At 37.0% G+C, this 14,941-nt stretch overlaps 1 protein-coding gene across 3 annotated transcripts in view; it reads left to right on the forward strand.

The window, feature by feature from the left end:
• The window catches only part of ZNF804B (zinc finger protein 804B), a 216,188-nt gene that overhangs the window by 186,161 nt on the left and 15,086 nt on the right, over window positions 1–14,941 (forward strand). For all 3 annotated transcript variants that reach the window (XM_038127318.1, XM_038127319.1, XM_038127320.1), the window contains exon 2: window positions 2,250–2,393. In XM_038127318.1, the coding sequence (XP_037983246.1) occupies window positions 2,250–2,393 (144 nt within the window). The remainder of the gene's footprint in view (window positions 1–2,249; window positions 2,394–14,941) is intronic.

The following is a 14,941-nucleotide window of genomic DNA, read 5'->3' on the forward strand; positions in this document are numbered from 1 at the left end:
ATGCTAGCAAAACAATGGGTCTGAAGCATAAGCTGAAAAGTATCACTTTTTAATGGGCTCTGTAAATTTAAATAACTAATGAAAGCTATTTAACTATTTGATTGTGAGTATATTTCTCCCTGATACAATCAAGGATTAACTACCATAATTGAGCAGCCTCTCAAGTGGAGAACTGTTAGCTCAGGTTAGCTTTTTTTTCTTAGTGTACTATAGTATACAGACCCACCTGAGCTACATGCCTGCAGGAAAGAGATTTATTTGCATGTTTCCCCTCTGGGAGGAACTGGTATGCCATTGGTATCATCAAAAAGATGTAAAATCAAAGTTCTGGGCATAGCTTTCCCCTTTGACCTACTGTCTTCAAGTAGGTCAGTCCATGCAAGTTTCATGGGGAGATTTAGAATTGAATCTAAAGAAATACAATATATAATTTATTATGTTTGAGTTCAGCAATCTAAGAATTAAGGATGTAGGCCAGGTTAGTAATTTAGAGCCTTGCAGTGGTCGGAGAGAGATACAACCTCTGGAGAATTTAATCTCATCCTAAAATGGGTTTTTGAAATAGATGGGATTAATAACCATTTGGCAGTGTCTAGCATTTTTCTCTTTCTCACAGAAGAAGCTTAGGATTCTGTCTTACCCATACACCTAACTTCTAAACAGCCAAGTTTAGATGAAGTTAATCTCACCAGCAAAGGTAGCCTCTAAAACTATGGTGTAAAACAGACCTTCTCACACCAATCTGAGGGTGTAAAGAGAAAAAGAGGCAAAACAGAAGGGCTCACAGCACAAAGCTGTGCAAAGTTTAGTGAGTCAAACAACCAGCATCAGTTGCTTGGCCAAGTCTCAGATTTAAATCGTGTCACTCTTTAAGAAAGTCCCTCCCCCTCTGAAGGGCTCTAAATATACCTTCATATTAATCTGCCATGCCCAAACACCAGCCTCCAGCCCTCTCTGCTCCCTGGAGCTGTGCTGGGCAGTGTGATGTGCTAAGAGCAGGCTGTCCCAGATGAGCAGCATGTCCTGGTTTTCCTGCACTCTGAGTTTGTCATGCAAAGAGTGGTGAAAGCATGTGGACAGCAGACAACACTGACTGCAGAGCATGGAAAGCCTGGCAGCAGAAAGTGCTCATTTCTTTAGGAGAGTAAAACGGTACAGCAAATGATGAATTACTGCAATCCCTGGCAATATATTACATACACTCAAGAAATATCAGCTTGTCAATATGAATACAAAATGAATAGCTTCTACCAACTTTTTTTGTTCTTTTTTTCTATATCAGAAGTTTACACTTTAATGCAAAATGTTGGAGGAAGTGTCATAAAAATAACAACAACAGTATAATGAAGGACTTTTAAAAGAAATAAATTGACAAAGGCTACTGCCAATTTTGCATATCAGGCCCTATATTTAAGTGCATTAATTTGAGCTCAGTAACTTTTGGCTCCTATGTTTGAAATTTTCTCTTTTTACCTAATATTATGTGTTGAATTGAAGTATTTGACTCTCCATAACACTCACTTGTGTCACTGGGGAGATATGGAAGGCAACTATGTAGGAAGTAATTGTGTTTTCCCTGCTTTCAGCTGCGTTTGCATGAGCCTGGACATGAGCTAGTGCTCTCCTCAGTGGTGTGGTCTGTGTCAGGCGAGAGCTCCTTTCACTTTGGTCAGGCTGGATGGTGTGTCCCTTCACGCAGAAGTTGGGAAGGACAGGGAGGAACAGAAAAGGCTCTTACAGAGGTGGATCTGCTCCTTGGAAATCTCAGCCAGCCATAGCAATCTGCTGCCTGGCTCAGTGAATATTTCATAGAAGTAAGAAAGCGGAACATGAAAGAAAATCTGCCATAATATCCGATTAAACCAGTTTATTTCTTGCAAGCAATAGTAGCTGAAAGAGGAGATATTGGGACAATCTGGGGCTGAGTTAACAGGCTGACACTGGGGGCTTACTTGTTCTTCACTGCTCAGCTTTCCGGGCCAGGGGCTAGGCAGTATCCTGATGGTATTTCTCTTCACCTCATTCCTCTCTCCTTACAGCAGAACCTACACTGAGTAGTAAGAACGATTCCCCAAGAAACACAACTCTTTTATTGAATCCCATTTAAGACCAAAACCTGCTTAGCATGTTTGGGATGGAGTCTGGTGTTCCAGCTGTCCAGTGCTTGCAATGAGCCTGATGAAAAGAGCTGCTGAAGCAGGAGTTCATGGTCTCAGGTGAAGAACCTCCCTTTGCTTCTGCCTTTGCAGGACTACGCTGAGAAGGAGAAAGCTGCAGCTAAGGCCCTGGAGGATGTGAAGGCTAACTTCTACTGTGAACTGTGCGACAAGCAGTACCACAAACACCAGGAATTTGACAACCACATCAATTCTTATGACCATGCTCACAAGCAGGTAAACCTGATAAATGTCTTGCATGTTACAACAGTCTCTCTTCCCTCCTCATTGATAGTGGGAGGTTTCTAAATTCACCCAAGTAGAAGACAATTCATCATTTGATGTTTTCAACTTTAGCATGCTACTTTCCGTTAAAATAAAATGGAAAATATTCACTTATATCACAATTTCTTTTCAGCTACTCTGACTGAAAGACCTTCAGCTATAGCTTTAGATAGATGCTTAATACTGATGGCTGGACTTAATTTGATAAATTTAAATCTGGAATTACTTAAAAACCACAGGTGGGGGAAAGACTACTTCCTCAAATGACTGGGTCTCTCTTTCGACTCTCCCAGTCACAGAAAAGCTTCTATTCTTCATGCTTTTACCAGAAGGCATATGACCATGATGCTTCAAGCTGGTTGTGCTGTTTCAAGGGCAGATAATAATTTTGTCAATTTTTTTTTTTTAAAGCATCTGTTTCTGGAGTTAAAATTTATGTCTCATAATGTTTCTCAGGTGAAATACATTTTGCCTTGCATACAGAATGATATAAAATAATCCCTTATGAGATGTTGGGTTCCTGGAAAAAGATAATAAATACTAATTTTTATCACTTTTTTGTATCAATTTTATCACGTTTGTATGTGGTAGGTATATTTTACCCATATGTGCCTATTAACTTTATTTCCTGCGTACCAGTTTTCCTCCAATTTTAGCAAAGTCCATATTTCAGTTGGCAGTATGAAAGGAAAATGCAATTAATTCATATAAACACTTCAGAATTTAAAGAAAATTGTTTGTGAAGTCCAGGAGTGAACATTTCTGAACCTCTGAAGCGAGAGATCACATCTGCTGACCTGGCATGCTAAGGACATGTTACTAGATTCCGTAGATGGATCTAGTTCTCCTGTGTTTCTGCTAGTGCTTGCATTTAAGTGCTCATGTATTGCGTGCATCCAAGTTGCCAGGGAATTAGTGTCCTCTGTGTGATCACACTTGTGGGTTCATGAGGGTCAGGAGCTACCTCAAAAATATGTGAAACCATTAGAAGTTGCAGGTATTTCTGAACAGAGTATTAGAAATAATAATGTTGAATAAAATGAGCAATGCTAAAGGCAAAACTCCTCGGTCTGCCTGAAAGCAATCTTATTGTCTTCTGCAGTATCACAGAGGATGTAAATCACCCTGGAATTTTCTGTGTGCATCTATCACAGCACTTCATTAAAAAACTGCCTAAGGTCTCCCCACACATCAAATGCTGAACCATCCTGCTGAATTCAAGCACCCCAGGCAGATATCCATGGGTAATAATGGGACTCTTTTGTCCCATCACTCCCAAACCAGTTATGCATTTATGGATTAAATCAAAAGCAATTCCCCTCATCACCATTCCCAATTCCCCTCATCACCATTCCCAATTCCCCTCATCACAATTCCATTAATTAATCAATACAATTTTAGAATAATACAAAACAAATGCTTTTCCACATCCTAAACCTGTGACTCTAATCCCTATAAATCCCCATTTGCTGCACACGAGTTTTTCACCCTTCAGCTGTTTTTTTAAATCATCAGAAATGCATCTGAACTCAAATGGAGCCATTTGTGCTCTTTCCTCTTCACACACTCCCCCTGCAAAAAGCAGTTTATGCTAAATCAAACAGCCTGCTTCATGCACCAGCTATGATTGGGTTGTTGGGCAGGGGAGGTTTTGGCAAGTCTCTGTTATAAAAGGCCTTGTTTAAGCAATAAAACTCTTCTTAATTTTCAGATAAATTTACTGTTTTAAAAGCTGCCAGACATCTAGTGCTGGAAACTAAGAGTCTGCACAGAAATGTACTACACATACAGAATATCAACTGGCAGTGCAAGCTCACCTCATCCTGCCCTTTCAGATGTAGTTCAGAGGCTCTGTTAGTGCAGGATTAGCTAGCTACCCTCCTGATGTGACAGGGTAATTCAGTTTCTTCTCCCCTCTCACTTCTTACCTGGTCAGCCAAGTTTGGGAAAAGAATTGGTTTGCCTCTAGGAATAGTGTAGTTGTTTACTCTGACTTTTATAGTCAGCCACAAAAAAAGTCTCTCTTCATGCTTTTATCAGCATAATCTTAAAAAAAAAAAAAAGTTAATTTATGGTTTCCTGTGGGTTTAGTTAGCTTCATTTTAAAATGTTTATTCTGGGAGGGACATTAGCCAACACAAGAGCTTCTTCCTCTGAAGGTATGTTTTCTGTTTCCCAGCAATAATTTGAGGGTAGCTTTAGTAATCTGCACGGATATGTTCTAAACATCATTCTTCTAATGGAGAGCAAATTAAAATGAGACACTCTTTGCATCTCAGTAACAATACAGTATACTCTTCCCATGTGAGTTCCCATTGAAATGCTACCACTACACAATTTGTATTAAAGTGGAAATGAGGTTTAGAGAAGATAAAAAGGCGAAAAAAAGGATATTGCACTGAGTGCTTAATCATAAGTCTTTTGTTTGTCTTCCAGAGGAAACAGATTTTATTCAGAGAATTGTGGCTTTACTCTCCAAATATTATGGTTTCATCAAATTAATTTTGCGATCCATTTTCTTATAGAGGATTTCAACCAGTTGTTATAGCAGGAAGTGCTGAGTCCTGGACCTAGCAGCTGGCATACCAGCCATTGTCCTCCCTGTCCTCAGAGGCTGCAAAATGTTATGATGGCAGTCTGGCCTTGCTTGCATAAATGGTCTTTCTGCTGTCTTTCTGTGTTAGATTATTCTAAAGCAGTATACTCAGACATACTTTGTCTCTCTCTCTCTCTGCTTGCTACATACCTTCAAATTTATAGGCATAAAAATATGATGTAGGTGTACATATATATGCATAAAATTTTGACAGACCATCAAAAATCAATGCCTATATCTTCATTATCTTGTAATGCTATAATGACCCTGGAGAGTTCTAGTATTATTTATCTATTTTTGAGTAACATTTTCCCACTATTAAGCAGTTCTTATTCCTTTGGTTGTCTTGTCAGCATTAGTCTCAACATCTTTCCTGACACACTACAAGAATTTTCCGTTGATCTTACCTGCTATTGGATATTCATTTCTTCCAGTGCACTGATGGATAAAGGGAACTCAGAAAATATGTCTGATTTGAAGTTTGCACTCCCACCCAGCTTTACCTGAGCCCTGTGCTGTTAAACCTGATACTTAACAAGGCTGGGGCAGGAGGAGTGACTTTCCTGGGAGAACCTAATATTTCATTGCTGTACAGCCCTGTGCATACCTCTCTCATGGGCCCACCACATACCAGCTAACCCACTTGAAATCACAGCTTTTTCCCTTTGTGTTTTTTCCTATGACATTACGAAGTCAGGGGCAGCAGTCAGGGGGAGCAGCCTGTTTGATAAATCTGCAGTTTCTCTCCTCAAGCATCAAGGTGAAGGATGCTTGCTCTCGCTTGCTCGCTGTATTCTCTGCAGCAAAAGTTATCTGCATCAGAACAGGGTACCTGGGCTTTGCCAAAGCTATCTGAACACTGAAAAGCAAAATAGTCCTGGTGAGAATTCATTTAAAAGTGATCAGGATATAGAGAACCAAGATAGGCCATAGATTACCTGAAAAGGTAATAAATGTGGGAGTAGGTTAAGCTGAAAATAATGTATAAATGTAGTTCTTTTTAACCATGTTGTGTGTGTCTTTAAAATGAAGCCAAACTTGAGCAGAGATGTATCTTTGGTTTGCATTATTAAATGGAATCTTTTAATAACTCCAGGTCACGCACAGTATTCATTCATTCAGTTAACATCAAAGTAGTTGGAGCTTTCAATTTTTTGTATAAATAATCCTTAGCAATGAGCAAGGCTTTTAGATGTCGGCAAATGAGAAAATCACAAATCCGTTCCATGTACTGCAATATAATAATAATGATGATAATAATAATAATAATAGATACAAGCAGCAAAGAAAAACAAGACTGTATTGCCATCTTGGGGTTTCTGATGACAAAGCAAGCCTTTAGTTTTATTGTCAAAATTTAACCATACAGTTAAATGCATCGCACTCTCTCCTGTGATAAAAAAATACACAAACTAACAAAAATCTATAAAAAGCACCCCACAACATAAATTCTAGTATCCTTGAATCAGACAGTACTAAGTAAGGGAACAGAAGTTTCAGTCTACTCTGGTTTACATGCACATACCTGTATTTCAGTATTTACATCCATGCATAGTAGCATTTGGTTATATTTTTGGCATGAGAGACTGATTTAGTGTGTACAGCTGTTGGCACTTACTGTTAAGCTTTTATGCTGCTTGTGGATTTAAACTCTAATTCAGGCAGAGATTTAGCTCCTGTTAAACTTCAAAGCTAGCAAACATGCTTACATTTTAGCTAGCATTGCTGCTACCACCCAGAAAATGCACTGATAAGTTAACTCAGAGAAAGCTCCAGGAATGAGTGTAAATGCTGAGATCTTGTTAGTTCATCTTGAGGGTGTTTTTTCCAGCATCTCTATGTTTATTGGAGGAAAAGTAAGTCATGTTTTTTGGTGCCAGGGTAAACCTGTATTACCCAAACAATTTTCATTTGGAGGAAAAATAATAGGTTTGGCAATATCTGAGGAATTTCACCTTAGGATCTGGATGTGGGAAATTAGGCAAACATGTTAAGAAACCTTCTTGTGGAAAAGGAACACATATGCAGCTGTAGGAGCACACTAATCCCAGACAGGACTGCACACTAGCATGAAGGTCCCCTACTACATGTGCTTGTGTAGTCTCTGCTTTTTTCCCCTTGGCAAATAGTTGGACCCACTGTTCCTCTGGTGCTCCCATGAGGACTGGGCTGAGGTCCTTCCCTGTAGTCCCTGCTCCTGTACCTCTGCATCAGGACATTGGCCTTTAAAGAGCTGACCCTTTAAAAGCAGGACATTGGCCCTGACTTTGTGGGGCCAAGTTTTGCACATGGGGTCTGTACTCTGTGGCCTCCTCAGGAAACAACCTGAGTGCTAGAAGACCTCATAATTTCTTGCTTTCAGCTAGCAAGTGGTGCTGTCACCAGGATTCTGCTCCTGCAACTCACAAAAAATGACCTTGGTTTGATGCTTGTCAAGAAATACATGCATATTTGTAACAAAACTTTCACGTTCCTCACATCCCTAGTAAGATGAATGAAAAGAAATCAAACAAGAAACAGAAATATGATGTTGGATTCCCTCAAACAGCTGTTTTATAAATGGACTTGAAGTGATGCAAGAATTTTGTATGAATGAATTTCTATGCTCCAAAGCAACTATCACATACACAAACTGGTATTTGAGTGCAATTTAGAGGGCTTAAAATTAGGCCCTGTCCTGAAAACTCTGAACTTTCTAAGAGGTAGCCCTATAAGCAACCCCCTCAAAAAATCAATTATTTAAATGCATAAAATGAAGGAAGCTCGTATGTTTTACAAGAGAGGGGTATTAGAGATAAAATTACATCAAAATGCTGACGTTATGATTCAGTGCAGTCAAGAGTTTCACAGATTTTTTCCACAAAGTATTCTTTAATTTCAGTGAAATGCCTGCTTATTTCTAACTTTAGACAAACCAGTTTATATTTTAACTATCTCTGCTATACAATTATTTAGAATGATCACCTCTTCCAGTATAACATTTGTCAGACACTTCTGCTTCTTTGCAACATTTTTTTTTTCTCTTGAATTTGGGGGTATGGATGCTGTGGAATTCTCAACTTCTTTCATTGATTCATTAATCTGCAATGGAAATAACAATTTTCTCTGCTCTATCCTTTTAAGCACATCTTTCTTTTCCCTTGGAAACAGCATACTCTTAACATTTCTAGTCTAGTCTAGTTTCTTTTTATATGAAGACCAAAGTTAAAAGCAAAAAAATTGATTTCTGTAGTCTATCCTATCATTTGAGTGTCTTTTTGCCTAAAAGAAACACTTTTTTTCCTGCTCATTGTGAAACTAGAGATTTTCTTGTTGCTACTTATTCCCATGCCATTTATTACATCTCTAATTTCTGTTATAGCTTCACACTTTCTTAGTTGTTCATCATACACTGATTTTTCAGTGTATATTCCTGTTCATGCTTCCAGAAATTACTTCCACTCTGACTGTAACTCTTCCTGAAGAGCAAGTTTTTGATAGTTTCTTGCTGAACAGTTATGCTTTTCTCACACTGCCTTTTCCATAATTAAATTTAAAAGATTTTCTCACTCTTTCAGAATTTTTTCATGTGAATTATCTCCTTCCATCCATCATTCTTGTATCTAAACTAGTTTTGATTACAAACTACATTACCCCAATGATAGTGGATTGTTAGATACAGAAGTGATTGTGATGCTTATAATAAAGGTTTACAAACACTTGGTGTTTTAAGAACAAGCTTTCCATTGCTCTCGGTTATTGGGCTGAAATCTTGTTTATGGATGACAAAGCTTAGCAAATTAACAGTAAAAATACATAGTATTTGCAAGGTCAAGAATAACGAAGTGAGAAGACTTCAGAATCAACACTGTTGGGACACCCTAAAGTGATACTTTTATGGATCTGTCCTTTAATGAAATCTTTAATCTGAGGTTGCATCTTGTCTTCAGTGAGGAAACATCCCTGACTCAGTACTGAAGATGGACTGTACTTTAGAATTTAATCCCTTTTGTGTAAGGGATGCAACTGCTGCCTGCAAAAGAACTGACTGTGAAATGAGAGAGAAACAGAAGAACAAGTGGTTTTGGGAAGCAATTATGGAAATAGGTGTGGACAGAAACTGCTAGAACAGCAAGGCATGCAAGTATCACTCAGAAATTAGAAGACAAGGGAGAGGAGAGAGTTACAAGATAAGAGGGAAAAGGAGAAATAATCAGTAAATGAGGAGAAATATCAGGATAAAGCACAGCAGGAAACTCTCATTGTCAGCCACTTACCACCACCAATGTCTAAATCATTGTATTTAGAGATGAAGAATTGAGGGAATAGGTCACATTTCACGACTCTAATTCTGTTAAAGAGAGTACCATAGATATTGTATTGGCACACAGTGCTGCATTGAAAGTAATACAAAGGACTTGCACAACATAGAAAATCCTGGGGTCTGGAAAAAAGCAAAGAATGGAATGTATAATGCTGTTTTCATAAACATTTTCATCTTTTACTACTGCTAGATAATATAAGACCAAAGTTTCCTTGTCCTGAATGCTTTTTTCTGTTGTTTAGGCACAGAGAATTCCTGCCTTTCAAAAACCATGCTTGCATCACAGCTGCTGTGCTTCTGAGCACCTGCAGCCCAGCAATTTAGAAATGCTGAAGTAGCAGTTCAGGGGAACAGACAATCAGGTTGTGGCACATAACAGAAACTAATGCAAATAAGGGTAACATAAAGCAAAACAGGATGACATCAGCATTTAAGTAAAGGAATAGTGTCCAACATAGGCACAAAAGCAGGATACAAACAGTATGATGATTCTGTGATTTCACTGAACTAAGAACATTTATTTTCCCAGTTTGAAATTTTCTTAAAATTAATGTTTTCTTCATGATACCATGCAATATATTTTTAAATGGTATGAGGGGAGGCTTGTATTTATAGGTCTGCTACACAGAGATACTTCAACTGCACACCAGAGCAAGTGCATGTACCAGAGTAGCTCCAGAGCAGCAGAAGCAGCATTGTCAAATACCACTGAGCACACTCTGGTGATTAGGAGTGACTTGAGGCAACATATTCCAAAGAAATGTCACCAGAAACAATTTTTTATTTTAATCTTACCAGTCAGTGAGCTTTAAAGAACTGTTAAACCTGCTGCCCTGCAAATGCTCTGCTGCTTTCTTATTACTCAGTGATAAAGTAAATACATTGGCAGTATCCATCCTTTTTAAATTGCATGTTGCTTAGAATAATGAGATTCCTTTCATCATTAGCCCTCCAAAAAATTCTTGCAAATAATGCTTCTGTTAAATTTAATGTCTTGATAAGCTAAATTGTTAAATGCTAGATGCTATGAAATTACATTTGGTGTTCTTTAAAATGAATGCTAATTAACATGTAAATTAGCAATTTAACCCTCTTTAAATTAGAAAAAAACCCATGGGACACCTAATTTCATAGTTGTTAATGCTGGTCCAATGACTGTAGAATTTTTCTTAAGCATTTCATTATATAAGGAATTACAAAAGTGTACTATCTGGTTTTGGCATTTAAGACATAGCAATAACCAGAATGTCAGTTAGAGGAAGTGCTTTTCATTAATGCCTGTGTTATTGTTCTTTCTGTTCTTCTCAGATGGTATACTTTTTAATTACTAAAGTTTTAAAAGTAAATTTCCTAGCAGAAGGAATGGTTGATGCAGTGTAATGGATGGCTTATTAAAATAAGCAAGGAATTGTAAGGATTATGCTTATAACAAAACCAAAATGATGATGCCAAACCACAGAAAAAGACAAAATTACCCCTCAAACCATCATTTTAGATTTTAATTTTGTACAATAAATCCTCACTCAGAGCATGAAGGAATACAGTCTTCTTCAATTATATTTAGACTAAAGGTGCAGTTAACCTGGTGGAAACTCAGAATCTTTGCTTCAAATATTTTCCCATTGCTTCAAACTTTGCTCCTGTTTAGAATACAGATAAAGATCCCAAAACTAAATTAATTAAAACATTCTGACTGTTTTAACATGGCAATGATAACTGAAACCAAAAACAAAAAATTGAAACAAAATACTTTCTGAAACACTCAATTCAAATTAAAAAAAAAAAATGGTTTTGACCAGGTCATACTTCTTTATCCTAGTGCATAAAAAGAGTTATCAAAATCAACAGATTCCTCTTTGGTTCTTAGTTCTGAAATGCTAACACATGCATAATGTATAATATGACTTAATGAAATGAGCTAGACATGTAGAACCTATATATTTATGTTTAGATTAATATTCCCTTTTAACCTTTAGAACAGCCAGACTGAAGTCATGCCTATATTATTTAATAAATAGGATAAATTATGTTGGGTGGTGTTGTCCTTTTAAACATCTCTGTATTCGGGGATACAGAATCTTTCCACTTTTTCAATACCAGATATAGAGACAGAAGAAGCAGAACAAACAAAACGTTTTCTTTCTACTTCTGTGCAAAATGTAACCATTCATGTGAAACCGTGCTCACGATGAGCTAGCAAGAGCTGGGCAAGGCTGACCTCAGACACACATTCCATTTCCTGTGCCAGCTTCAGAGCACTGGCAAATATTACATTATACTGTGTATAGGCCACATATTTTGCACAGTTGGTTGGGTTTTTTGTGTTAAATCAGTAGATCTGAAATACCTGGTGTCATTTTGAGGTCAAGGGCTATGGTATCTACAAACAGTGAGGTGAGAGATGCAAAGCACTGCCAGATGCTATGATTGGCTTTGGTGACCGTGTGCTCACAGGTACTTGAGCACTTATTTGTGGAATGACTTTTAGAATAAGGTATTACTCAAACAGATTAAGGAACCTGTTCCACAGATATGCCATGTCCACACATATCTTACCTGAGGCAGTCCTGTGCCATAATCAGCTTTTTGGAAATACAGCAATTAGTTGTCCCAGCAAAATATTAAATGTTCACAGAAAAATTACATTTCTCTTGGTTTCTGCATAATTTTTGTCCTTGCTGATAAATTTCCCTCACCTGAAAAAATGATAATACTTTTAATCCCATTGACATACACACAAAGTGTATCTGGCACTATAAACATCTGTCTAGAATTTTTATCTATTCTAGTTCTTTTCTAAATGCCTGTACCTTCCAAGCAGTAATTAATATGCAAGAATGTAGCTGCACAATTGATTTCTGTGGAGCTTTAAATGATGCTTATCAGCTAGGTTTGTGTTCAAGGAACCCTACAATGTGCCTTGTGCATCTTCAAGGGGCATTCCTAGCAGAAACAAATCTTTTAAAGCAAAATAGAAACATATCTGTGCATCACCAACACGGCAGTAAAAAGGGTGAGATTAGTCATTTATCATCCTTACTTAGTTAAATGCATTCATCAACATATTTTAATGTGTCTCCAAGGGAAAAATAAAGGAGGTAACCCAGACTGATAATCATTTCACATTTTTTACAATTTTATAATAATTAGGTTTTATCAGAAGTCATTTAAAAGATGAGGGCTCTTTAAGCATCTTCACAGATTAAATTTCAAGGGAATAAATAGAGAAATGTAGGTGACATGCATGTGAATACCAATGTATTGGTATTAACAAATTAACAAATGTACTAATGCTGGTGATGGGACACTAAAAAAATATATGTTTCTTGAAAATAAACCAAACCAAACCCAAACCAAACTAAACCAAATCCAAAAAACCTAAATTCTAATTTTTCAGGAAATGTTTTTAGAGTAGAGTAGTTACTCAGGAATGTGATAAGATCAAACTATATTTCATACAGAAGGTTTACACCATTTAGTCTCAAACAATTTGAAATGGTTCATAAAGATTGACATACTTTGCTTCAGCAGTGTTACTTTAGAAAAACACATTTCAAAATTTCTTGTAAGGAATGTAATATTACTTTCATAATATTAATTAAAATATAACCACACCTTTTGTTTGTCATTCTTGAGATACAGAAATTAGGAAAACTGCAACTTTGAGACATTATGTTGCATTGCTGTTTAGATGCATTAACATCAAGACACTTGATAATTTCATTCTTTATATGAGTTTTCCAAATTTTATTCTCCCACTAAGACTAAAAATTAAAGAAATCCCAGATATCAAAGTTTTCTGCATAGCAGAAATTCTAGTCTTTTAACAAGTATGTAAGTATACAGCAATTGACAGACACCCCCCTGGAACTCTGTGACATACTTTATGCTCATAGTTAGCGTTTCTTGGCTTGTTTTCAGCTCTTAGCATGTTGATGGATTCCAAGTACTGCTTCCTTCAAAAGAGACACCTAACTACTTGCGTTGAAAAGTCACATTCCATTGATGTGTGTTTGCACTTTCCATTTAGGATCTGTGGTATTCAACATGGTACTAAATCATTTCTGGCAGAAGAAAAACAGAGTATGGCTTGTGTTCTGAACCTGCCCTGGATCTCCTGTCTTAGCCCAGATTGTGTGAATATCAAATAGTAATTAATTGAGAAACTACAGGGTAAAGTAATACCATGTTTGGGGGTAAACCAATGCAGTTTATTAAGGAACATAATCTCCCCAGGCAAGTGGTCACAGCACCAAGCCTGAGAGTTCAAGAGGTGTTTGGACGATGCTCTCAGGCACACGGTGTGAGTCTTGGGGTGTCTGTGCAGGGCCAGGAGTTGGACCCAATCATCCAGCTAAGAATATTCTGTGATTCTGTGATAGTTACCAATATTTGCATACAAAATATTCCCCTGAAAGGTACAATGTAATTCTCACCTTTCAAAAGGAATCCAGAATATTCAGATTAGTCCCATCTTAATTCAAAGCAACATCAATTCTTCTCATCGGCTCCTAATGACCATCTTTCCTGAGTTCTGTGTTACTTTTATATAATTTGATTCTGACTTACACCAGACGTTCAATTCCTTGACATAATCTTGGCTCTCAAGAACCCGTGTCAGATTCTGATTTCTTTCCCATTTTGAAATTTAGCACTCCATAATGTTGATTTTCTTGGTTAAAAAAATGGGGAAAAAAAATGAGATTCTGGCTTCCAGTTTGAAAATAATAAGAAATTGGAACAGTACACATGTCAAACAACAAGTCACAGCCTAACACATCAGAAGTATACAGCAATTCTTGCAGAAATTTTGTTATATTCAGGGAAATGAACAGTTTTTTTCTTATATAATTATTTTTATGGTTGCAGAAGGTCTCTCTAAAAGCTAAACCTACAATACGTGGAAAAACAATCATGTTTTTTTTTTCAGAAATTAAAATTAAAACATTTAATCCAGCTGTCCTACTTCTCCTTGTCTCCAGAATAGTTTCCAGTATTGTTTTAACTCACCTGGTCTAAAGAATATGAAACCACAATCACCATATTGTATCTGCATTGGTGCATATTTTCAGATGCTTCTTTATCATTTCAGTACATATACTCACAGTATTTCTTCTTTGAGAGAAATAATTAAAATCCAGGGATGTAGAAAAGTATGGATTACTGGGATAAAAAACATGGTATGAATAAAAGAGCAACTTCGAATTTTACAGGAATGAAAATTTCAAGGAAGAGAGTAGTAAAGCTTGCTTAAAAGGCTCTTTGTGTCAAGTGATAGGAAAGAATTTGAAAAGCAACACAGTATTCCAGAAACAGTGAGCGATGCATCATCTTTTGACTCTTCAACATGCTCATCTCTACATGAAAAACTGGATGTGTTTATAGCACCATTTGATGTAAGAGTAAACAGACATTATCTGGAGCATGGCTTAGAGGATAACATTAAATGTTACCTCCCATAACTCCAGAACATATATGTGGGTAAGAAAAGCAGTGAAGGGTTGCTCTTATAAAAGTACATGATGTTCATTTCTACTCTCTTTTCAGGGAGTAGTTTCTAGAATACTGTTAAATATTTAATTTATGGCATCACAATTGAAG

This window comes from Motacilla alba, chromosome 2, assembly GCF_015832195.1.
Source record: "Motacilla alba alba isolate MOTALB_02 chromosome 2, Motacilla_alba_V1.0_pri, whole genome shotgun sequence".
Lineage (NCBI taxonomy): Eukaryota > Metazoa > Chordata > Aves > Passeriformes > Motacillidae > Motacilla > Motacilla alba.